We start from the raw sequence: 25,723 nt of genomic DNA, 5'->3' as shown, positions 1-25,723 counted from the left end.
AAAAAAAACTTCTTCCCGAAGCACTTTTGAATTTATTTCCTCAGCATATTAGGTCATATCATAGATTATTATGGCAATTATTTGAACATTGAAAATAATAATAAAAGAGTTTTTGAACTTTAATGTCACTAATTCTGATTATTCAATGATTCATTTGAATTTAAATATGTAAAATACTTTCACAGCAAAAAATATATATGCGATTAATTTAGATTAATTAATCACAGAGTATGTAATTAATTAGATTTTTTTTTTTTAATCGATTGACAGCCCTAATAAATACACGTAAATAAACTTCAGATCCACTATGAAATCCATAAAGAGATGCTCCGCACATACAGTACAGGCCAAAAGTTTGGACACACCTTCTCATTCAATGCTTTATTTCCATGACTTAAATTTAATACCATATTCAGCAAGCCATAACTTGACAAATATTCATCTGTGGGCCAAATAACTTTGCATTCATTCATAGTGTTGATGCCTTCAGTGAGAATCTACAATGTAAATAGTCATGAAAATAAAGAAAACGCATTGAAATGAGAAGGTGTGTCCAAACTTTTGGCCTGTATACTGTATAACTCTGAAATATGCAAAGCAAGACCGTCTTTCTTTTCTAACATTATCAGTAGAAGTTAACAAATCCCCCCTCACAATTAGCGCCTGAACTGCTCTCAACTAATAAATGCAATGCGTTTTCATCCTTTTTCACAGGTAAAATTGACAAAATCAGACTCAACATATCTGCTCAATTACTAATTCAACAACCGGAACTTCCAGCTACAAACAGAAGGAAAGATGTCAGAGTTCAACTTGGCTCTTGACGTTTAATGAGAAATGTAGACTATACTGCCTATTTTTAAATAAACAAATTTTAATATTTCTCTATAAAAGTTCAAATGTTCAGCTTCCTTCATTCAACAAGGGTTTTTGAAATATTGAAATACACTTGGACATGGAACCTACCTGTCTTTTAGGTCATGTGTATTTTCGGGTTAAATTTTTCACAGTAAGACCACAGGCACGCCACAACAAATGGAAAACCACTGGTTTGGTTGGTTTATTTTTTTGCACAATGAATGATTGCCTGCCTTTTCCATGCAAAATGTTTAATTTTATTCAGGGCAAATACAGTATATCAACATACATCAAACAAATACATCTGTCAAGTTATTATAGTTAGTTTATTTTGGCTTTTATTGGTATGGTCATTTTTTCTACTTAAAGATAGCAAAACCATTATATGTTACATTACAGATGACTATAACATATTATTCCATTTTATGCAATCACTAATAATAATGGATTTAATACATCAGCACAGTGACCAGTGTGCATTTATGACAAGGCTGGTTCAGTGATCATATATTATGTAACATGGCCTGAGTTTGTTTGCATAGACTATAATAGACTTGAAACAAATTTTGATTCTTGAAATCATATCAATTTCATAATGAAATTGATCCAGGTTAATTTATGCCCAGCAGAGATATGCAAGTGCTCACATACTTCCTTTAATATTATGTAATAACCTATTAATAATAAACTTTCCTAAACAGGAAGCAATCATATTTAATTAAAATTAGTATTAAACATTGTGTCAAAGAATTGCATAGAGAAAAATATCTAGAAATCAGGAAAATGTAACAGTAGAATTATTATGACAAATTATTAATTATTATTATGAACAGTTAAGTTCTTTTCCCTGGAAAACAATATTATCACTAGCTGTCAATCTCACTTTCTCACTCAGCTGGGGGACTGGCCCTCTTGAGGTGGCAGGTACACACCACAGGTTGGCTTGTACTTTGACTAGGGCTTTTTTTTTCTGATTGCAGTTTTGGCTCATCCTTCTGCATTTCTACTTCTACCTCCTCAAACTCCTGCATTACTGGACCCTCCAGTGGCTTGGGTCTTGGTTCTTTGCCCTCTTTGGCCCCCACAAGTGCTTTAGATGGTGTGCGTAGGTTCTTGGACATGGCCGTGGTTGTTTGGGGCACCGGCCCAGGATAAGGATCTTTTGAATGGGCCCCATGGTCCATGTATGTCCTGGGGAGGTATTTTTTGGTGGGGGGATAGAAGGTGTCCAGTTTGCGCTTGTGACTCATGGCAGAGGCACAACACACAATGAAGATAATGACAATGAGGAGAGAGGTCACCACCGTAAATAGCAGCAGATTCTCCTTCAAGACATCCACCACTTGGTTGAAGACAAAGTCCTTTAGGCGAATGATAGTAGTGGTGATAGTGCTGACCTTTTGGGTTGGAGCAACTGAAACAGGGATGTGAGTGGTAAGCACTGCAGGGAAAAGCTCTGGTTCTGCACCATCACCACTCATTTCCATTGTAATGTTTAGGGGAAAGGCAAATGTAGAAGCTCCACTCCAGCAGATTAGTACTGCAACCACGCAGGACAGGTTACAAGTGGAAAGGGCCATGGCTCTTTAGGGAAGCTGTACAATATAGAAGATGGAGTTTAGTAAAATATATCCTCATCCAACCAATTCATCACATCACTGAAAATAGTTGGTCTCAGTGCATTATAGTACAGAGGTTACATAAACTAATGGGTACATGTATGGTGTGTGCTGATTGTTTAATAAAAAGAAAAGCACTGAAAAAGACTTCAACACAAAAAAGCCTACATCTGTTGAGATGTAAGCTACCTAAAATGCTTCACCAAAACATGGTTCTTCCCATTCCTAAATATATTTTTAAAGATTGGCAGTCATTACTTAGACAGGGTGGAGTAAAGCAGGGTTTGTAATTTCCATCCTAGATGCCTGCCACTGGTTGACCACACCAAAGAAAAGAGAGAAAGACTATGTTTGACTGCAACTCAGGAGGCATAGCGTCTGTATACTTGCCATTGGTGGCATCTAACAATAAACTAGATGTGTTTCTGTCTTTATGCTGCAACAACTCAAAGTGCTTTTAAGATTATTCACATTAAAACCATTTACGTTTTATGTTGCATTGGTTGAAGATGATTTCTAATAGCAATAATTGTATTTTTTTTTTATAGAAATTGGGTGGAATGTTAGTACATCAAGTACAAGTATAAAAAATCTTCTAAAGGAATGAAGTAGAACATCTTAACCTTACTGGAGTAGAATCTTATTCAAAAACACGAGGCCTAAATAATGTGGCCCAGAGAAGAGAATCAGAAAAGAGGACTACTGGATCAACTAGACAGGGAAAGGGAGGGCGGAAAGGGAAATATAGTAGAAAAAAGACTTGTGCTTATATGTTCATAATAAAAGGTGTTAAAAAGTAGAGCTTTGAGAGAGCTTTATAGATTAATTCATTTCAGTTCAGTACATTAAAACTAAAGCAGCAAATGGCTGAGCTGTTGTGTTAGCAAAGAGCTTGTTCAGCATTAGTGGCTTCATGAAATTATAGTCTTTACCAACTGAAATATTCAGGGTTTTTTCATGGTTTCTGTTTTTTCATGGTTTCTTCGCAAAAAATCATACACAAAAGTTGAATAATTTTATAAACAGAATTAGGTCATCACAATTACAAATACAGTATATCCATTCAATTCATTCTGTAATCCCTAATGTCATACCTTCAACCATGTACCGGTGTGTGAAAAACATTTACCTCAAAGTCCCAATAGTCTCTATGTGGGGTGTGTTGCTTATTTGTACTTAGGTCCAGTATATCATTTAATTTCTGAGCTGATGAACTGCTGAGCTTGTGACATAAATCATCAGGCTACTTTACTATGGCATTTTGTTTTTATTTGACGTCACACATGAAAATGAAGTACATGCACCAGATAATTTAAGCAAAAAAATGTATTCCTTGTGATAAGGAAAAATATTTACTCACAGTTCTCCCGGAGAAGCAACTTGACAGATGTTAACTGATGGCACGCAAAAGAAAAGACTTTCAGACAAAAGTAAAAAATAACACAAAAGCGCTTCCTAATTCCTCCTGCAGTGAGACTCAGAATGAAAAGGGTAAGCTTTCGATAAAAAAGAAATGTTCTATGACTCCACCCTCTCTCTGGTCCTTCCCTCTTTCTTCTCCTTTTCACACTGTTTCCATGAACCATCAAAGCCTTAGAGAAACCATGGTATAGCATTCGTTTAAAAATTAGTTTCATTTGTTGAATATGTTTTACAAAAGATTTCATTTTCGTCTCTGATCAGTTCACCTAATTGTGAAACCATGTAAGTACAATGTAAGAAAGATAACATGAAAAAAAAGCTCATCTTGAATGAATAAACATAAATGCAACATTAACAAAGACAAGTGAAAAGTGATTTCTTCCAAATTTCTCAATTTTGGTTCTGCAAAAACATCTGCTGAAGCTTAAGCTTTTTCATGAGCAAGGAAATGTCTGGCCAGGGGTGAGGCCTCCATTTTTCTGGTCTTTCATTAAGTAAGTATAGGGTACCTCCCTCTCACTCAAGCTTTAGAACATCATGCTCCCTAACATTACTGTAAATTTGTAGATATTTAAAAAAAAAAAAAAAAACACTTACCTATATCTTCCTGTTTTCAAATCTAGAGATATGCATTACAGTATGTGAAGTTTGAAGAAAACATGTGCATTATTCTACATCTTTCCTAATTTGTTCAAAACCAAGGCTGTGTATCTAGATCATTTAGATGAGGAAAGAAAAACAGGCTACATAGCACAGCAACATTTTGCATTCAAGATCACAGGATAACTGGGTACTCAAAATACACAGCTAAACATGTTTTGAGTATACAGTATATGGCAGCTTTCCACTAGAATTGTAAACAGCCCTACGTTGCTGGCTACAACAGAATAAAAATAGTTTAGGCCTACTTATTCCCATTTCTCAGAAAGAGTCCTGTATTTCAACTGGTTATATTACAGTGAACTACTCCTAAAACTAAAACCACATCTAGCCTACATAATAACCAATAGGCCTATCTAACAAATATTTTAAAAAAAACAACAAAAATCATAGCCTATATTCCATTTTATTGAAAATTAAGAAATGCAATGCTGTGTTTGCTTAAGGAACATTTTAATGACAAACTAATAGCTGGTTTGTCACCACACAAGGGGCTCGTTTCTAGAAAACGTTGTTGCTAACTTTTCTAGAAACGACCCCCAGATGAATACAAGGGAAGCTCTGTAGCACAAAACGTTTGTCAATAAAAATGTAGGCCAAATACTATTTTGAATTTACATTACTTAAGTATCTAATTCCAACTCAATATGCTGGGTTATAGAAAGTGTTCAAATTAATTTAATCTGCAGTAATGTTTTACACATTGTCATAGCCTAACATCATTCTTTTCCAAACAATCCCATGGCAGCATGACCCATTTAAAGACAGCATTTAGATATTTTTTTGAATAAGTGCATGTTCCAAGCGCTCTTTGCTCGACCACATAGAATGAGCGGTAACTAGGCTACACCAAACCTTTATCCTTTCCACTAGTCTAAATAAATAATTTCCCCAATACAGTTATGTAGCTTGATGATTTGGTAACATGCAACTGTCTGCATGCTAGCCCAGAACCAAACTATGTTTTGTAATCACATAGCGCGTCATGACAGAGCCGTTGCAACCGGGTAAGCAAAGCAGGCAATTGCAGAGGGCCCCAAGCTAAAAAGGCTCCCTGAGAACTGCTGGTTTTAATCCACATCAATGACAACTGTGTGAGCACCTCTTTGAAATTTTATGATCGGTCATCTGCAGGAAACTGCAACAACACTGTCATCGGAATCCCCCTAACGAGTCTGCCAAAAGGTTTGTGATTTCACTGTGGTAACATGTTTATGTTCATAGTATTACATGGTCTACATTCTGGCACAACTTTGAGGATCTGAGGGACATTATGAGGTTAATAAGTTATTTATATTATCAGGTGTCAGTCCATGTGAAGCCTTGTAGGATATTAAAATGATTTGAACATCTATACTAAAACTAGTGTAGATTGGCCAGAACAGGGATGATGTGTTCCCTACATTTATTTTTTGTCAAGAGCTGTTGAGTTCTGAAAAGTCTGTAAATGAGTGATAGATTGGCAGTTTACAGAGAGAATTTGTGTAAGTGAGAATTTGTTACACTTTAAATAAGTTACTGAAGTCATTGGAATTTAGTTTATTTCACACAACATACATCTATGTAGCCTATCAAAGCCAGTCAAAATATTATGTATGTGTCACGTGGGTCTACTGGGTTAAGTTGCTTGTGACCAGGCAAAAAACATTTTTAACAATACACAGGGAATATGGTGGGCAGACGAATGATTCCAAGACAAAATAATGTTCATACCCGTAATCAGCATTTCATAATTCACCTCAGTTACAGAAACAGTATAAACAGTCTTGTCCAGTAAAAGGAGTCCAAAATAGTCAATACCACCAACAGCCACTAGCACTGCGCTCCTTCTAGGCACCGCACCCAGAGCAGAGAAGCAGCAAAGTCGCGGGGCGACTGTCCATGTGATGAACCCACTCCCAAAACAGCAAGGGAACAGGCGAATTCCCGGAAGTAGAAACCTCAATGGAGGCGGGAGGGCCCTTGGGAGGGCCCATCTCTTTGCTAACCTCCATAGAAGCCCATTCATTTTAGGATTTTTTTGAAATACCATAACCTCATATAACATATATCCTGTGAGGACATCGTAGCTTCTGTATTATCTATATAAACAATAGAAGGCAAAACAGACTCGACTACCTTGGAATCCCGTAAGAAGAATATTTAGCATGTCCGGTTGTAGGGAAGCTAACTTTGATGTAATCTTTCTGTCGCACCCTAGGGAGAAAACCATATTGTTTGGATAAGAAGCTCAGTCCAGCCAGCACGTTAGTTTCTACGTTAAACAGTTGAAGCTGAATTAGACGCAGAAATTTGGTGGGAAGAATAAGAAGAAAAAGACTTTGGATAACAGAACAGTTCATTTTAATGCACTGTAATAATAAGAAAAAGAAGAAGTCAGAAGAAGCCTTCACATGCACTGTATAAATACATAAATAAATGTTTAACTTTGATGACTTTGAAGGCGAAGGAAGTGTGAGAAGAATTTCTGACGAACCATCTATCATACGAGTTACAAGATTTAGTTTGATGGCTAATGTCACAAAGTTAAGTGCGAGTCTGTGCAGTATGATGGAAAGCCAACTGAAAAAACCTTCAATTTACGTCAGTGCTCCCATTGAAAACGACGGAATGTGTTCGTCCATTTCTTTTACTGTTTGTGCAAAAGAGCCAGTTAGAAAGTACATGTAAGGTTTCCATTTCAGCCCCCCTTAAAATATGTAACTTGTTTTATCAACCACACAATTTTAATTAGGCAATATGGTAGAAATAATATAGCTTTGTGTTTTTCGATTTAAATGACTTATTTAATTATTTCCAACTTTACATTACAGTGGGTCCCAGTTAAGTTTGGACGGGTTCCTTCATGAATCACGCACCCCATTTTCTCAGCAGAAATGGCACAAACTGCAGTTGACACAAACAACCACAAGGTGTCACTTGGGAGTTCTGCCACTACTATTTTTGATGCGACTTGACTTAACTGCTTCCATGACACAGTGAGCCATTACCAAACATATATGATAATACAATAGCGTGAGTTTATATATCTTATACCCTATTTGTCACGGTTACTTATAGATTTGATAGTGTAACGATAAGCGCATGAGACTTTCAGCGGGGGCACGGGAACTTAAATTGATTACGGTAGTTTAAGCTTACACTTAAACAGACAAAACATTCTAATATGAAAATGTAGATGCAATTGTTGTAAAATGGTGCAGCTCCTTTAAGAAAGCCCCGTGCGCAGGGATGGAGAGAGAGAAAGCGAGAGGGGATATGTGTTAGAACTTAGATGTGTGTGGAAAAAGTAGACGTGCTGTTGAGACTGGAGCGAGTCATATTCAAAATAATGCAAAAAATAAATCCGCAGATAAAACCAATTATCCTCATTCATTGCAACCGCAGCATGCCTGCTTGCCGACGTTCAAATGAAAAAGATATCAAAGCACCTTTTGCGTTTGAATGTAGCACAAACATTTTTTTAAACAGCTGGACAAATGATTTAGCTAATTGATTATAGCCTGTACCCCAGCAATTGTTGAACATTTACCTGTACAAGTGCATTGACAGTAGCCCAGCCTAACAAGCATGTTGCATGTTGTAGGCCTACTGTAGAAATTTCACTTAAATTGCAACCGCAATATGCCTGCTTGCCGACGTTCAAACGACAACGAAAAATATCAACAAGAGGATTGAGTCTGAATGACACGGAGTTCAGACTCATATTGCTTCTCATAACCATCTATTAAAAAAGTGTTTTCTTTTCTTTTTGAGCACGTCCGAATCCCAGGACATAACGCACTGGACCTTATAATAGGCTCGAGATATAATTCCAAATGGGGCAGATATGGGCCTACTGCACTTAAAACTTAAAAAGATTGAACGAAGCTTCCCGAAATTTGAAATTGCGATCAGTGACTGGCATCGGGTGAACGAAGCTTTTCGAAGTTGAACAGGCTAGGCTATTAAAAACTATTTGCGCACCTCAATGTCACAGGAGAGAAAGGGCTCTCCCTTCTATGAATTGAAAAAGACGTTAGGCTACCTGCAAACTGGCCAATGATTTCATTGCTGAGTTTGCGGCAAAGCAAGACAATGTTTTTTTTCCTGAGTCAGGATATGGCGAGTCAGTGTCATTTATTTGTCCAATGTTAGCCTACAGACCAGTTTCCATAGTGCACATCTTATCAACAGTTTGAATGTCTTGTGTGTTTCTGCTCATTGACAAATACCGTTCAGCACAATGATTCATGCCCAATTAATTTCCCCTGTTAAAGTGTACGCCTTTTGTTATTTGGTTTCGTGATGTAGCCTATGATAAACACCATATGGCCAAATATGTGACTCAGCTAATGTTATAGGCTATACAATTTCCCCTCTTAAAGACAAGCTGGTGTAGCTTATTAGACTAGGCTACTATTAAAATGCACCGGCGGCCTTGGCTATGTGTAAAGTAAGCTATCGCATGATTTCATGCACGTAAGTTCATGCATGTGTCAAGTTCGCACAGGGTCTCGCACCTCCTTGCGACGGCCCTGCAGCTCCTCCGAAGACAGCGAGGAAAAAGTTAAAATACGCGATAAACCCGGGAAAAGTTTGTTTCGGTCCCGGTGATTATTTGTGAAATTGTGCAAACGACAGCCTTTTCAAGGCATTTCAAGGATGGAGTCGTAGCATGCAAGCTCCCAAATTGACCCAATAGCCAACAGAAGGCATCAATAAATTGTTGGGACTGGGGAGGGTCATGCGTTTTTTCTCAATCACTTTGGAGGGTCATATAAAAAATTCTTGCTGGCGAGGGAGGGGCATAGGCAGGTCAATATAGGGTTCAACGTCAAAAAAATTAATACAAAAGTTTTTTTTATGGATTCTGGTACTGTTGGACATGCTAAATAACATACTAAAAATCTGACCTTGGGAAAGGGGTCATTTTCAAAATGGCCGCCAAAATGGCTGTCAACAGGTTAGAATGGCTATATCTCAATTACTATTCAGCCTACAGGGGTGAAATTGATATCAAATGATGGTCAAATTAAACAAGAATAGGATGTTAAATGTTAAAATTGAAAATGTTTCAATGCTCTACCTTTTTCAGCCATAAATTAAAATCAATGAGTTTTAATACAGAGCAAATACAATACAGGATTATTAACCATCTCCATGGCATGGAGGAAGATAAGACATGTCTTATCTGGTGTTATATCTCATCTAGAGGTTATATGCTTTTAGAATATATATGGTTTGGGGTGTTTAATCTGTTTTGCCTGGACAATATAGGCTAAAATGTATTGTATTGTGCATTCATGGAGGAAGATGGGACATATTTTAAATTGTGTTATATCTTATCTACAGATTTTATGCTTTCAGAAAATATATATTTTAGGGTGTTTAATTTGTTTTCCCTGGACTTAACATGCCAACATATATCCCCTTTACACTAGATTCGCCTATACATTATAGAGGGCATTGTATTGTGCATTCATGGAGGAAGATGGGACATATTTTAAATTATTTAAAATTATTTAAATTATTTAAAATAAAATATTTTAAATTGTGTAAAAAATGTATTTACAGATTTTATGCTTTCAGAAAATATATATTTTAGGGTGTTTCATTTGTTTTCCCTGGACTTAACATGCCAACATATATCCCCTTTACACTAGATTCGCCTATACATTATAGAGGGCATTGTATTGTGCATGCATGGAGGAAGATAAGACATGTCTTAACTGGTGTTATATCTCATCTAGAGGTTATATGCTTTTAGAAAAGATATGGTTTTGGGTGTTTAATCTGTTTTGCCTGGACAATATAGGCTAAAATGTATCCCCTTTACACTAGATTCGCCTATACAGAATAGAGGGCAATGCATTGTTCATGGCATGGAGGATGACGGGACATGTCTTAACTGGTGTTATATCTCATCTGCAGGTTAAATGCTTTCAGAAAATATATATTTTGGGTGTTTCATTTGTTTTCCCTGGACTGTATATGCCAAAATGTATCGGCTTTACACTATATTTGCCTATACAGAATAGAGTATGTATTATGCTTGGTGTGGAGGAAGATGGAAATGTTATTTTGTTGATTAATGTTATATTTCATGTACAGGGTATATGCTTTTACAATATGTAGAGTAGAGTTTGCGAGTAAGTGGCTGTTTTATGACTTTAATGAACCATGACCCATGTACTGTATAGGAATGCATTGTATATTTGTGTAGATCAATAATTGTTGGCATCTATCATTAGGGGGGAGCTAATTAAACTGAATCTTAAACTATATGCATAAGTAGATCAGAAATAATTATTATATCATTATTCATCATCCTCTGACTCCTCTGAAAGGAACTTGTGTGGATTGTCACATTGTTAATTTTGACACGTTCCACAGGCAGCAGTGCAAGGTAATCCATATCTTCTACACGAACAGCGGAGTGTCTTGCAGAAATGCACACAATTAAGAACAGTTGACTGTCTCTGTACTTGGATCTAACATGAAAGAGTATTTGATTGAGGTTGATTCCATTCCATTCCATTCGGTAATCAGAGGGAGCGGTACGGGAATGACATATGTTTCACAGAAGGGAAAGGTTTTGAAGGCATGGTGACGCTGAGAGAGAAAACATCATGCATCCTCAGGTCCTACTATAAGAACACTAAAAAAGGTGGAGATGAAGAGTCATCAGTGACCTCTTAATCTGATAAAAACATGAAAAACACTTTCCTAGGCTGAATAATGCTTCAGATATAGCCAAAATTAGCCTCTGGTGGCCATCTTGGACGCCATCTTGAAAATTCTAAGTCTTTGAAAATGATGATCTGATACTTTAGTGTGACATATATGACTCAGTGACCGCTAAATCTGGTTAAACATGAAAAACACTTTCCTAGGCTGAATAATGCTTCATAGCCAAAATTAGCTTCTGGTGGCCATCTTGGATGCCATCTTGAAAATGACAAGTCTTTGAAAATGATGAACTGATACTTTAGTCTGACGTATATGAATCAGTGACCTCTAAATCTGATTAAACACGAAAAACACTTTCCTAGGCTGAATAATGCGTCAGATATAGCCAAAATTAGCTTCTGGTGGCCATCTTGGACACCATCTTGAAAATTATAAGTCTTTGAAAATGATGAACTGATACTTTAGTGTGACATATATGAATCAGTGACCTCTAAATCTGATTAAACACGAAAAACACTTTCCTAGGCTGATTAATGCTTCAGATATCCCAAATTAGCTTCTGGTGGCCATCTTGGACGCCATCTTGAAAATGACCCCTTTACTGGGGTCAGATTTTACTAGATTTTTAATATGTTAAGTACATCTAAAGGTATCATAATCAGTTAAAAAACCTTTTGTATCAATTTTTTTGAGGTTAGGTGTTTTTTTTTTCATATATTGACCCGCCTATCACGTCTTTTTTGACTAACGCTCCCAAAACTCCTCCGGTAGCCCCTTAAATAAATAACGAACAGTCCCTAATTGATTATAGCCTGTAGGCCTACACCAGCAATTGTTGAACATTAACCTGTACAGGACATTGACAGTAGCCCAGCCTAACAAGTAGATGTTGCAAAAGACATCAAAAGACGCAATTAATCAGAGATAAATAATGTAATCTGCATCGCTTTATTTAACAAACTGCAAGCAACAAGAGGGTTGAGTTCGCTGTGAGGCCAAACCCAAGAGCAGAGCCTATCAAGGCACTCGATAGGCTATGGTAACGAGCTGTGTGCGCCTGGAAAGACAATAGAAGATGCTTTCTGAATAGCACAGCGAAGACGGCTCTGGTCATCCCATACCCTCCCCCCACTTCCTGTAGCCTACCATTATGACTTGTTGCCGTTTTGGGACATTTAGCTTTTTCACGTTAAGCCCCCCTCCCCCACCCCCTTCTTTCACAAGCAGTGGGGGAGCGCGGGGCACAAAGTAACACTTTTTGGTAGACAAAGTCAGGACAGATATTTTAGAGAGAAGGAGAGACGCTGGTGCAGCCCAGATGTCTTCTTAAGGTGCAGAACATTATTAAACTTTGACTAAAGTTTCGATGTTCGTTAGTCAAAAACTTCGACACATCGAAACGTTAGTCAAAGTTGAATAATGTTCTGCACCTTTTAATAAAGAAAATTAAGAAGACATCTGAGCTGCACCGGCGTCTCTCCTTCTCTCTAACACTTTTTGGCTTTGGCTAAATATTTCTAAAATCATTTGAGTTTCACTAGTAACATGTTTTAACAAGCAACAGTTATTGAACTAATAACAGACGTGTGTCGAAAATTGACTTTATTTTCCATACGGAGAAATAACATATGCAGAGTCTAACCAAGGTCAATCTTGCCAAAAAAGCCCCCCATGAGGCAAAAGTGCAAAACATCACAAAACTAACTAAACTAACACGCGCATATTTTTGTATTGCAATCATTGTAGCATACAGTTGTAAGAGCATGTAACAGTCGTAACAGAACAGAACAGTAACAGAACGTTTAACGTGTCCCAAAAACGGCTATCAATTAATCACCAAGCGTCTTATAACAAGTCTTGCCAGGAGCAACACCTTGCAAAAAATTATAACAATAGGCCTAGGCCTTTATATGGCTCTGCTCCTGCCTAGATTCGAACTCAGAACTGCCTGAAAGTTGCAGACCTGTTCTGGAAATACGTGCATTAACCCACTCGACCGTCAGACAACGCTATCTGCTTTGGGTAGGACTGTAGCCTACACTGGTTTCTGTGGCACAGTCTTGAGTGACCAAATTCGTTTTCCTTTGTCATATGACTGTCATTTTGTTAACATTACTGTTAAGGAGATGCTGTAGGCAAAGGCTATATTTCAACCTCGTTAGTGTAGTAAAAAAAATCAGAACTATTCATGAGGTTTCTGGGCAGCATATTTATGTTCTGTTAACAAGCAAACTTTTCACAAAGTAGCCTTCTGCCAGCTGACGAAGCTCTCATTTTAAAACATTACTGAGAGACAGGCACTGTACAATCAAGAAATCTTGCCACTGAATCCAAAACTATGTTTAACATTATGTACAAAGCTTATAGGCTATGGACTAGCATGTTGCAGGGGCTGCTAAAAACACAGAGAAACACACTGAAAACTCGGCCAATCACAGCCCTTGCTCCGTCCGGTTCAACCGCGGAACACCACAGCGGACTATGCTGCCCCCAAGCGGCTGCAGTTGTACTTACATTTCACCCAGCTGCGTGAATCACCTTGATCGTGAATGAAGTGTCAATTTTTAACCGGGACCCACTGTACCTTTGGTACACATTTTCCTCTTTATGAATTGAAAAATCTATGAACAAATTCTGACTTTTATCTTCATGGATTGTTAAGCATGGATACGTTTGAAACTAATGATTTGGAGGAGTTGTCAGGGGAGCATGATAGTAAGAGTACTATAAGCGAAGGTGACGAAGGTGAATGGAATTTAATTCAAAGAGCATCGAAGAAAAGAAAGGGAAATACTAAACTAGATGAAACGAAAATAGTTAGGACTGAGGTTAAAGTAGTGATTCAATTTCAAACCCCCTGTGCATTAAACCCATTAAAAGTCAGTGAAGCAATTTATAAGCAAATAGGAGAAGTTCGCTCCGTCAGAACGCTAAGAGATGGTAACCTGTTAGTGGTTTGTCAAGACAGGGATTAGAGAATGGGATTGATGAAACTTAAAACGTTACTGGGGAAAAGTGTTAAAGCCCAAGACTGGGAAGAAAGGAGTAAAATAATGGCGGAGATATCAGGAGTATCGACAGACTTATCAGAAGAAGACATTAAAAGTAATGTAAAATGAATTCGAGTCAGCAAAGTCAAGCGTTTGCAAGTACTTAGGAATGGAAGTAAAGGACCAAGTTTGTCTGTCTTGTTAGTGTTGGATGAGGTTAAGATGCCTGAACGAATCATGATTGGGTATGTAAGTTATATGACGAGGACTTACATCCCCCCAACAACTAGATGCTTAGAAATGCCAGCGATATGGACATATTTTTTCTGCGTGCAAATCAAAACCTAGATGTGCTAAATGTGGAGGCGAACATGAGTATGGTAAATGTGCGGAAGGAACAAAAACCAAATGTTGTAAGGTAACTGAAGATACTTCAGTTGTGGATAAGAAAGGTTTCATTGCTTTTATGGTGGAAGTGGTTAACTGTTCAGCCCAAGTTACAAGTAGAAGTGATAGAATTAAAATAATTAAAAGAGCAGCAGAAAAGTATCTAGAGATTCATGATTTGTCAGTTGATTCTATTCATAACATGGTATTAGGAATTTCTGATAGCCAGGTACCAGGTGGTAGTTCGTAATGAATCTATCAATTTTACAGTGGAACGCCAGAAGTTTAATTGCTAATGGTTAAGAACTTAAAAACTTTATTGAGGAATTAGATATTAAACCAAACATTATCTGTACCCTAGTGCAGTGGTTTTCAAAGTGGGGGCCCGCAAGGGTGTGCCAGGGGGGCCTCAGCTAGTTGGAAGGAAAAATAAAAGCAACAAATAAATACATCTGAATTTTTTTAAGTATATCTATTACTATGAGGGTTGTTATACAATGCCATTATAATAATTTGTTGCATATATTTTCCACTGGGAATAATAGTAGAGAGATAGCTCTCAGCAGAAAGCTCAAAATATAATTGTTACACACTGTATACTCCATCGCAAAGTCCTTGTGGCTAAAATAATTATTAGGATTAGCTTAATGTATTTTTACATTTGCCATAGTATTGTCAATGGGATAACACATCAAGGGGGTCCTTGGCCAGAACCTAGTGGTATTTGGGGGGCCTTGTCGTGGAAAAGTTTGGGAACCCCTGCCCTAGTGGAAATTCCAGTAGAAAATCCAGTAGGTGGTCTACTGTTGTGAACTGGTCTGAAATGGTCTGTATTGGTTCCAACTGTTTTTTTGATTTTGTACTGGTTTGCCCAGTAAGTAACACCAGTTAAAACCATTTTAAACCCATTAGAACCAATAGAGCTATTGGGCAGGGGTGGCTCACCAGTACCATCCAGTTGAAACCAATAGGATGTAACTGGTGTCTTCCAGTTTAAATGAATATTGGTCTCAACTGGTTAAACAAGTGGTCTCAACTGGTCTAGCAGGGCCTAAAACCACATTGGATTAATTAATCAATTCAAGAGTATTTTAATTTATCTGAAAACAAATTTACTTGAGTACAGTACTTGAGTACAATTTTAAGGGATCTGTACTTTACTCGAGTATCATTTTTGGGGAGTACAAGGATACAAGGATACAAGGAAGTTTATTGTCACATGCATATAGTTACTGGAAGTAAGAAATGCAGTGAAATTATGTCTGGTGTCAGCCTATTTGTGCATTAATGGGGGTGGGGGGGGGGGGGGGGGGGGTAAGGAGTGCAGTAGAAGAGGGGTTTAGTAGATTAAGTGGCAAGGGCTGCATAAAAAAGGTGGGGGAGGATTGGGATTGGGTGGGGGGCACCAACAAGGAGCACCCAAGAGCAACAGGGGCAAGGAAAAACTCCCTTACCAAGGAAGAAACCTTGGGCAGATCCACGGCTCAAGGGGCTAACCCAACTGCCAGGGGTCTTGGTGTGTGTGTTGGGGGGATGACAGGGGAGATGGGATAGTGTGCTGTGTATGTGGGGAGAGGGCAGTGTGCAATATGTGTGTTGGGGAAGCTTCCTCATGAGACAATGTGCTGTGTATTGGGGGGGCAGTGTGCTGTAAGTATGTTGGGGAAGTGTGTTGGAGAAGCTTCGTGATGAAATAATGTGCTGTGTATGTAGGGGGGGGGCAGGGACTTACTATTGCAAGCAGAGTACTGTATGTATGATGTATGTGAGTGATGACAGTGAAGATGTGTGTGTGGGCGGGAGGGGAGTGGAGCAGTGACTGTGTGTGTGTGTGTGGGCAGTGTGCTGTAAGTATGTTGGGGATGTGTGTTGGAGAAGCTTCCTGATGAAATAATGTGCTGTGTATGTAGGGGGGGGGCAGGGACTTACTATTGCAAGCAGAGTACTGTATGTATGATGTATGTGAGTGATGACAGTGAAGATGTGTGTGTGGGCGGGAGGGGAGTGGAGCAGTGACTGTGTGTGTGTGTGTGGGCAGTGTGCTGTAAGTATGTTGGGGATGTGTGTTGGAGAAGCTTCCTGATGAAATAATGTGCTGTGTATGTAGGGGGGGGGGGGGGGGCAGGGACTTACTATTGCAAGCAGAGTACTGTATGTATGATGTATGTGAGTGATGACAGTGAAGATAGCAATACTCATGACTTTACTCAAGTACATTTGAGAGGCAAATATTGTACTCTTTACTCTTTAGTTACTTTACTAACTGTGAGTACCCGTTACTACTTCTACAAAAAAAAGGAAAAAAGAAAAATCTCGGAAACCCTCAATTTGTTGTTTTCCTCTCAAACATGATTGGATTGTGCAGGCGCCACTGATTGGGACAGCCTATCAGCAATCACCTTCAACTCCATGGTCAGATTTAGATAAGAGACGAAACCATGGATGAAACAATGGATGAAGACGCAGCAGGTCCATCCCGGGAATGTGCCAACCTGTGGCCCCACCTCGCCAGACTATTTCAATTTTCTGAAAAGGTTAAGGATAGTTTTCCCTTCAAGTGTTTCAATTACAAAATAGTATTTTGTATTTGAAATACGTATTTTAAATACATGTATTAGAAATACTGCTCATCCCTGGCAACATGGTAAAAAGATGAAAATGACTTGATTTTACTTTCAATTCCTTTTACATTCTCCAAGGTATTAACTAGGGCTGTCAATCGATTAAAAAATTAATCTAATTAATTACATAATCTGTGATTAATTAATCTAAATTAATCGCATATATAATATTTGCTGTGAAAGTATTTTAAATATTTAAATTCAAACGTATCATTAAATAATCAGCATTAGTGACATTAAAGTTCAAAAACTCTTTAATTATTATTTTAATAATGGACATAATGATCTATGATATGACCTAATATGCTGAGGAAATAAATTTAAATACAAGGTATTTCAGGCCACAGATATAACCTAGGGGACACAATGAAAATAAATGAACACTCCCCTCAATGTCTATTTCTTTGCATTGATGTGCGACTTTAGAGTTGATGAACTCCGGTGATATGCAAATTCCTTGCTGCAGACATCGCAGAGGACTTTATTTTAATCAACACCATCAGACCGTTTTTTAAAAGTAAATGTTCCAATCAATGATCTAGACAGCACATTTTCTTCTCTCCTTCTTTTTACAGTTTAATGGTTACTGACTACACCGGCTCGGGGTCAAAGGTCATACGGAATCAATTAATCTGCGTTATTTTTTTTTTAATCAGTTATTTTTTCTCAAATTAATTAATCAAAATTAATCAGTTATTTTGACAGCCCTAGTATTAACATTAACATTTTTCATTACTCCATGTAGGACGTTTCTGTACATAAATGTAAGCACTGTGGCACTAGTAATGCAATATTTAGAAAATGTAGGCTACTCCTGTACTCTTGGTACTCAAGTACTTTTAAAAACAAGTACTTCAGTACTTTTCCTTAAGTAGACATGACTGTTGTACTTTTACTTGTACTTGAGTAAAATTTAGCAAAGGGTATCTGTATTTTTACTCAAGTAATGAAGCTGTGTACTCTGTCCACCTCTGGCTACATAGGCCTATAATAGATAGATTATTTTGGAAGTTTAACAGTTCAACAAATAACAACAACTTTGTTTTATTTTGTTTATTTTGGAAGTTTAACATCAGTCTTTTTCATAGGTATTGGGGAATGTGCAGATGTACATTTTTTCCCCAAGGTCAACAAGCATACACTTACTAACAATCTCACTCGGGACCAAAACACATTTTTGCTCTGTATTATGGACACATGTTATATGACGGGTGCTTGCAATAGATTTCTTCTTGATCAACCTTGAAAAGCTTTACAATAAACATAATTTCAGAATTTGAGTTATTTCTCCAAATTTTCCCTCAGGCAACTCTATTACAGAACTTTTAGTTTTTAAGCATCTTTTATAATCTATGCTGTCAAGCCTTTCACCTTTGTAGGTGGCTCTGCTGTAGACTGAGACTGTTGTTAGCTGCCTACCACTCCTGGAAAACAACTCCCTCTCCTCAGAGCTAAGTTCATATGGATATCCCTCTCCTAAAACTGTTGTTCCATAATGCTCTTCTGCCACTTTTAAAACCTTATTAGGTGAGCCTAGATCAGGAAATATCACTAGTGCTGTGATCACATTTATCAAAGAAACACAATTAGCAAATAGGATTTAGTTGGTTGTTTTGTGTTTTCCTTTTTTTTTTATTATTATTATTATTTTCTCTGAAAAAACATCCAATTGATTGCATCTCAGTCCAGTAGATGGCGGTAATACACTTTGCCTGTAATCTGCCATAAAACCTGACAGAAGAAGAAGAAGCCTACATAAATCACGAAGTAGTGTGAAACTAGCGACAGTAAAGAAAATTCCAATATGGCCGCCATTCGCGAATCCTTCAAAATAAAAGTCAGAACATATATGTTTAAAGATTATTAATTTAAAACTATATTGTGTTACCAAAGGGAAAGTAAAGTTAGAAAATAATTAAATAAGACATTTAAGACATTTAAACCTTAGAATGCTATATTTTTTCTACACCAATATAATTAAACTGTGTGGCTGATAAAAAAATATAAAGTTGTGCATATTTAAAAGGGGAATGAAATTGAATCCTTATAACATGTACTTTCAGAATATATATAGATGTTTATACCAAATTCGCCTTTGTAGGTACCAGGCCATACTAACTCTGTACCGAGTCATATACTATGTCTGCCATTGACATTCACTGTTGAACTTCAAATTGTGTGGCTGTGAAAACAATAAGTTGTGCATATGTAAAAGTGGGCTGAAATGAAATCATTATAACATGTACTTTCAGAATATATATAGATATTTATACCAAGTTCGCCTTTGTAGGTACCAGGCCATACTAACTCTGTACCGAGTCATATAATATAGGCCTGTCATTGGCACACTGTTGAACTTCAAATTGTGTGGCTGTGAAAACAATAAGTTGTGCATATGTAAAAGTGGGCTGAAATGAAATCCTTATAACATGTACTTTCAGAATATATATAAATGTTTATACAAAATTCGCCTTTGTGAGTACCAGGCCATACTACCTCTGTACCGAGTCATATACTATGTCTGCCATTGACATACACTGTTGAACTTCAAATTGTGTGGCTGTGAAAACAATAAGTTGTGCATATGTAAAAGGGGGGTGAAATGGAATCCTTATAACATGTACTTTCAGAATATATATAGATGTTTATACCAAATTCGCCTTTGTAGGTACCAGGCCATACTAAGTGTGTACCGAGTCATATACTATGTCTGCCATTGACGTACACTGTTGAACTTCAAATTGTGTGGCTGTGAAAACAATAAGTTGTGCATATGTAAAAGGGGGGTGAAATGGAATCCTTATAACATGTACTTTGAGAATATATATAGATATTTATACTAAGTTCGCCTTTGTAGGTACCAGGCCATACTAAGTGTGTACCGAGTCATATACTATGTCTGCCATTGACATACAGTACACTGTTGAACTTCAAATTGTGTGGCTGTGAAAACAATAAGTTGTGCATATGTAAAAGTGGGGTGAAATGGAATCCTTATAACATGTACTTTCAGAATATATATAGATATTTATACCAAGTTCGCCTTTGTAGGTACCAGGCCATACTAACTGTGTACCGAGTCATATACTATAGGCCTGTCATTGGCACAATGTTGAACTTCAAATTGTGTGGCTGTGAAAACAATAAGTTGTGCATATGTAAAAGTGGGGTGAAATGAAATCATAATAACATTTACTTTCAGAATATATATAGATATTTATACCAAGTTCGCCTTTGTAGGTACCAGGCCATACTAACTCTGTACCGAGTCATATACTATAGGCCTGTCATTGGCACACTGTTGAACTTCAAATTGTGTGGCTGTGAAAACAATAAGTTACCTACTAGAAAAGACGGGATGTGAATATCTTGATGTATGGAATGAATAGAGACATGTAAACATACACATAAAATAAGGGACATGAAATAAATGAATATCTATGCAGAATGTTTTCATTTACTTTGTAGCTGCTTTACCAGGGATTATCATAGAAACACATATGATGGCTTATGGGAAAGGTGGGGTTGTACTGAATCCAACAATACCAAATATGTAAATATAGTATGACAAGTTAGGGTGTTCTGTCACTCAATGTATTAGGTGTCCAAAATGAAAGAAAACAGAACACTGGCAAAATACAGTCTCTTAAGTCCAAATCACATTATCAGTGGTGAGAAGAATGTTGATAAATCCATTGTTACGGCAAGGCAAGTGCTGATCTATATTTACATTTAATAATGATACATTTTATATGAAACACAGATCCAATTGAATCAGGTTAACATTGGAATGGAACACCATTATTAAAATATTTATATTTACTTGAATTTTGTTTTGGTCAAGTCATTACTGAATAATGGAAAATAATATTGTTAGCTTTTGTCTGTCCAGACCAGCAGTGGACAGTAGAGCCTACACTGCTTACTTTACCCCTAAGTAGCTAAACAGTTAGTTGGAGAAACTACTTTCCCTAGCTAAGAAAGTATTTAGCCCTCTGACTAATGTTGCATGTGTAATTCAACTTAATTGTTGGTGTGCATACTAGTGGTGCGGATGGTGTAAGTGGTTTGTCACAGACTTTGTCATTTGATGTGGATGATATTTTGTTAGCATTAGGTGTGCCTGTTGGTGTGGACAGAGGTGTGTGTGCTGAGGTGGTCAGTGATGTGGTCAGTGGTGTGGACAGTGGTGTGTGTGATGCTGTGGACAGTGGTGTGTGTGATGGTGTGGTCAGTGGTGTGTGTGCTGAGGTGGTCAGTGATGTGGTCAGTGGTGTGTGTGCTGGTGCGGACAATGGTGTGGACAGTGGTGTGTGTGCTGGTGTGGTCAGTGGTGTGTGTGATGGTGTGGTCAGTGGTGTGTGTGTTGGGATGGACAGTGGTGTGGCCAGTGGTGTGTGTGTTGGGGTGGACAGTGGTGTGTGTGCTGAGGTGGTCAGTGATGTGGTCAGTGGTGTGGTCAGTAGTGTGTGTGCTGGTGTGGTCAGTGGTGTGGACAGAGGTGTGTGTGCTGAGGTGGTCAGTGATGTGGTCAGTGGTGTGTGTGATGCTGCGGACAGTGGTGTGTGTGATGGTGTGGTCAGTGGTGTGTGTGCTGGTGTGGACAGTGGTGTGTGTGCTGGTGTGGACAGTGGTGTGTGTGATGGTATGGTCAGTGGTGTGTGTGTTGGGGTGGACAGTGGTGTGGCCAGTGGTGTGTGTGTTTGGGTGGACAGTGGTGTGTGTGCTGAGGTGGCCAGTGATGTGGTCAGTGGTGTGTGTGCTGGTGTGGTCAGTGGTGTGGACAGAGGTGTGTGTGCTGAGGTGGTCAGTGGTGTGGACAGTGGTGTGTGTGTTGGGGTGGACAGTGGTGTGGACAGTGGTGTGTGTGTTTGGGTGGACAGTGGTGTGGACTGTGGTGTGTGTGTTGGGGTGGACAGTGGTGTGTGTGTTGGGGCGGACAGTGGTGTGTGTGTTTGGGTGGACAGTGGTGTGGACAGAGGTGTGTGTGCTGGTGTGGTCAGTGGTGTGTGTGTTGGGGTGGACAGTGGTGTGGACAGAGGTGTGTGTAATGGTGTGGTCAGTGGTGTGTGTGCTGAGGTGGTCAGTGGTGTGGTCAGTGGTGTGTGTGCTGGTGTGGTCAGTGGTGTGGACAGAGGTGGACAGAGGTGTGTGTGATGGTGTGGACAGTGGTGTGTGTGCTGCTGTGGACAGTGGTGTGTGTGATGGTGTGGTCAGTGGTGTGGTCAGTAGTGTGTGTGCTGAGGTGGTCAGTGATGTGGTCAGTGGTGTGGACAGTGGTGTGTGTGCCGGTGTGGTCAGTGGTGTGGACAGAGGTGGACAGAGGTGTGTGTGCTGAGGTGGTCAGTGATGTGGTCAGTGGTGTGGACAGTGGTGTGTGTGATGGTGAACTTGGTATAAATATTTATGTATATTCTGAAAGTACATGTTATAAGGATTTCATTTCACCCCACTTTTACATATAGACAACTTATTGTTTTCACAGCCACACAATTTGAAGTTCAACAGTGTATGTCAATGGCAGACATAGTATATGACTCGGTACACACTTAGTATGGCCTGGTACCTACAAAGGCGAACTTGGTATAAATGTCTATATATATTCTGAAAGTACATGTTATAAGGATTCAATTTCACCCCCCTTTTATATGCACAACTTATGGTTTTCACAGCCACACAATTTGAAGTTCAACAGTGTATGTCAATGTAAGGCTTAGTATGTGACTCGGTACAGAGTTAGTATGGCCTGGTACTCACAAAGGCGAATTTGGTATAAACATCTATATATATTCTGAAAGTACATGTTATAAAAATTTCATTTCACCACACTTTTACATATGCACAACTTATTGTTTTCACAGCCACACAATTTGAAGTTCAACAGTGTATGTCAATGGCAGACATAGTATATGACTCGGTACAGAGTTTGTATGGCCTGGTACCTACAAAGGTGAACTTGGTATAAACATCTATATATATTCTGAAAGTACAGGTAATAAGGATTCCATTTCACCCCCCTTTTACAAATGCCCAACTTATTGTTTTCACAGCCACACAATTTGAAGTTCAACAGTGTGTGTTATTTACAGGCCTAGTATGTGACTCGGTACAGACTTAGTATGGCCTGGTACTACAAAGGAGAACTTAGTATATTCTGAAAGTATACATAATATAAAGAGTCCACCCCCCCCCCCCCCCCCCTTTTAAAAAAAAAAAATATGCACAACTTTGTATCCATAGCCACAGGATTTGTAGTTCACTAGTAGGCTATGTATTAATGACAGGCTTATATGACTTGATACAGAGTTAGTATGGCCTGGTACCTACAAAGGCGAATTTGGTATAGATATCTTTATATATTCTGAAAGTACATGTTATAAGGATTCCATTTCACCCCCTTTTAAATATGCACAACTTATTGTTTTCACAGCCACACAATTTGAAGTTCAACAGTGTGTGTCAATAGAAGGCCTAGTGACTTGGTACAGACTTGGTATTGCCTGGTACTACAAAGGCGAACTTGGTATAAATATCTATGTGTATTCTGAAAGTATATGTTATAAGGAGTCCATTTTACCCCCTTTTAAATATGCACAACTTATTGTTTCCATAGCCACACAATTTAAGGTTCAATATTGTGTATAGTATGACAGGCCTAGGCTAGGCTATACGAGTCCGTACAGAGTTAGTAAGACGAATTTGGCATAAATATCTATTCTGAAAGTACAAAGAGTCCATTTTAGCCTACCACCCTAAGTTTGAACTAAGTGTTATTTGATAATAGTGTTATTTTAGGTCTTGTTAATGAAAAAGGTAATCCTTCCACAATTATATTAATGCAAAGTATAATCGTATAAAAACATTAACTTAAAATCAATGTATAGTACATTATTATCCCCCTTTTCTATGTTTGTTTTTGTTCCCCTCTCTTTTAAAAGTAGCCTACATCAGGAGATGGAGACGTTTATCCAGAGAATGTCCGTAGACAGGCTCTGGTTTGTCTTGCCTTGCATAGGGAGGGAAAGTGAAAACCAGCGCCCCAAGTGGTTGCGTTCCTATCGAAGAGCAGCTTCAATGTTAAGTCCCATAGACCTATTTCAAAAAAAATATTGTGAAGCCAAATCAGCGATGTTATCCACCAAAAATATTTTTCAGTGTCTATACGGTAATAATATTCTAACTGTGAAAATGTCAAACCCTATTTTGCCTTATTTAAGAAAATCGAAATAGCTCCTTTTGTTTCATAAACGAACTACAAAAGAAGTCACGTGACTTTACCCTTCAACGTTACTCACGGTAGCATGGTTTGTTTATTAGCCTGGTTAGCATTGACACTTAACACTTACAGCTAGCTCTTCATGTGATTAGAAGCACAACACCAGTTATCCTGACATAAAGGTTATCACCACGCGGTTTACATCACGTTCCTTATTACAAAAATATGTTAAGCCAGTTAAGCAAATTGCGTATTGATCAGTTAGAGATTAAGCGCCCAAACATGTGACGTCACATGCAGCTGTAGTTCCTCATCACCGTGTTACGACAAAAACTCAAAACAATTCAACTGATCCTAAAAATAAGGGATGACCACTTGAAGCAATAGAGGTGACCCCAGTGCCTAACATATGGAAGGCATTAAATTAAGATCCCACTGTGCACCGAGATATATTTTTTCTAAAAAAAATCCCATCCACTCCGCTAAACTCTAGGAACGCAACCACTAGATGGCGATGAGATTACTTTCCCTCCCTATAGTGAAAGGTGTTGCGTGAGATCACTTCCGTTCAATTTCAAGGATGTTTCAAGACAATTCTGCCACAATTACAACATTTGCACATGCATTTACACAGGCAAGTGTTACAAGTTTCAGCAACATGTTAACATTTCGTGTAAACCTTTTAAAAATACTCTGAAAACCGAATTTTAACCTACTTTATCTGATCGTTCGTCTGTACCTTTATTTTGACGCTTTTCGCCGCCATATTGCCCGCTATTGCCGCGTACTGTCCAGTAGCTGTCGCTAGCTCCACGGAACTTAAATCACGATAACCCAATTTGAGATGCATATCTGTGTTTTTAATCTAGGAAGGATAGGTGATTGCTCCTCACAAAGACTAAAGCTAAAGTCCTTTTAGGCAAGTCCCTCCACTCGGCGGCTATATACCAACGTTTTATGGGCACTCATCGGGCACAGTCTTTGGGTCGAACTGCGCGTGCGCAAGGCTTCACAACACCAATCTTGCTCCAGCGGCGAGATCACAACACATGATTGGCACGATGTCTTCACAACACACCATATGATTGGCTCAATGTATTCACATGTCGACGTTTTGCCGAGGAAGGGGTGGGATATGTGTAGACAACGGCCATATTGGCGTGACAAACTAGCCCCATGCATTTCTATAGAGTATTTTTTGAGTGCTGTGTCTCCACATTAGAAAGTCTCTGCTAAAGCTAACGTTAGTGGTTGAAGTGAATAATTTCACATAACATT

General features: G+C 38.4%; 1 protein-coding gene across 5 annotated transcripts in view; it reads right to left on the bottom strand.

Moving 5' to 3' along the window:
* Nucleotides 1-1,047: 1,047 nt before the first annotated feature.
* tmem119a (transmembrane protein 119a) overlaps nucleotides 1,048-25,723 on the bottom strand; it is a 25,239-nt gene continuing 563 nt past the window's right edge. For 2 of the 5 annotated variants that reach the window (XM_042101448.1, XM_042101445.1), the window contains exons 2-3: nucleotides 3,838-3,871; nucleotides 1,048-2,453 (exon numbers count right to left, since the gene is read on the bottom strand). In XM_042101448.1, the coding sequence (XP_041957382.1) occupies nucleotides 1,746-2,438 (693 nt within the window). In that variant the 5' untranslated portion in view covers nucleotides 2,439-2,453; nucleotides 3,838-3,871 and the 3' untranslated portion in view covers nucleotides 1,048-1,745. Of the gene's footprint in view, nucleotides 2,454-3,837; nucleotides 3,872-25,184; nucleotides 25,348-25,723 lie in introns of those variants that run through there. The other 3 variants (XM_042101447.1, XM_042101446.1, XM_042101449.1) reach the window with 2 other exon arrangements.

The sequence above is a fragment of the Alosa sapidissima genome, chromosome 8 (genome assembly GCF_018492685.1).
Source record: "Alosa sapidissima isolate fAloSap1 chromosome 8, fAloSap1.pri, whole genome shotgun sequence".
Classification (NCBI taxonomy): domain Eukaryota; kingdom Metazoa; phylum Chordata; class Actinopteri; order Clupeiformes; family Clupeidae; genus Alosa; species Alosa sapidissima.
The sequence above is the reverse complement of the archived record's forward strand: the minus strand, read 5'-3'. Positions and strand labels throughout refer to the sequence as shown.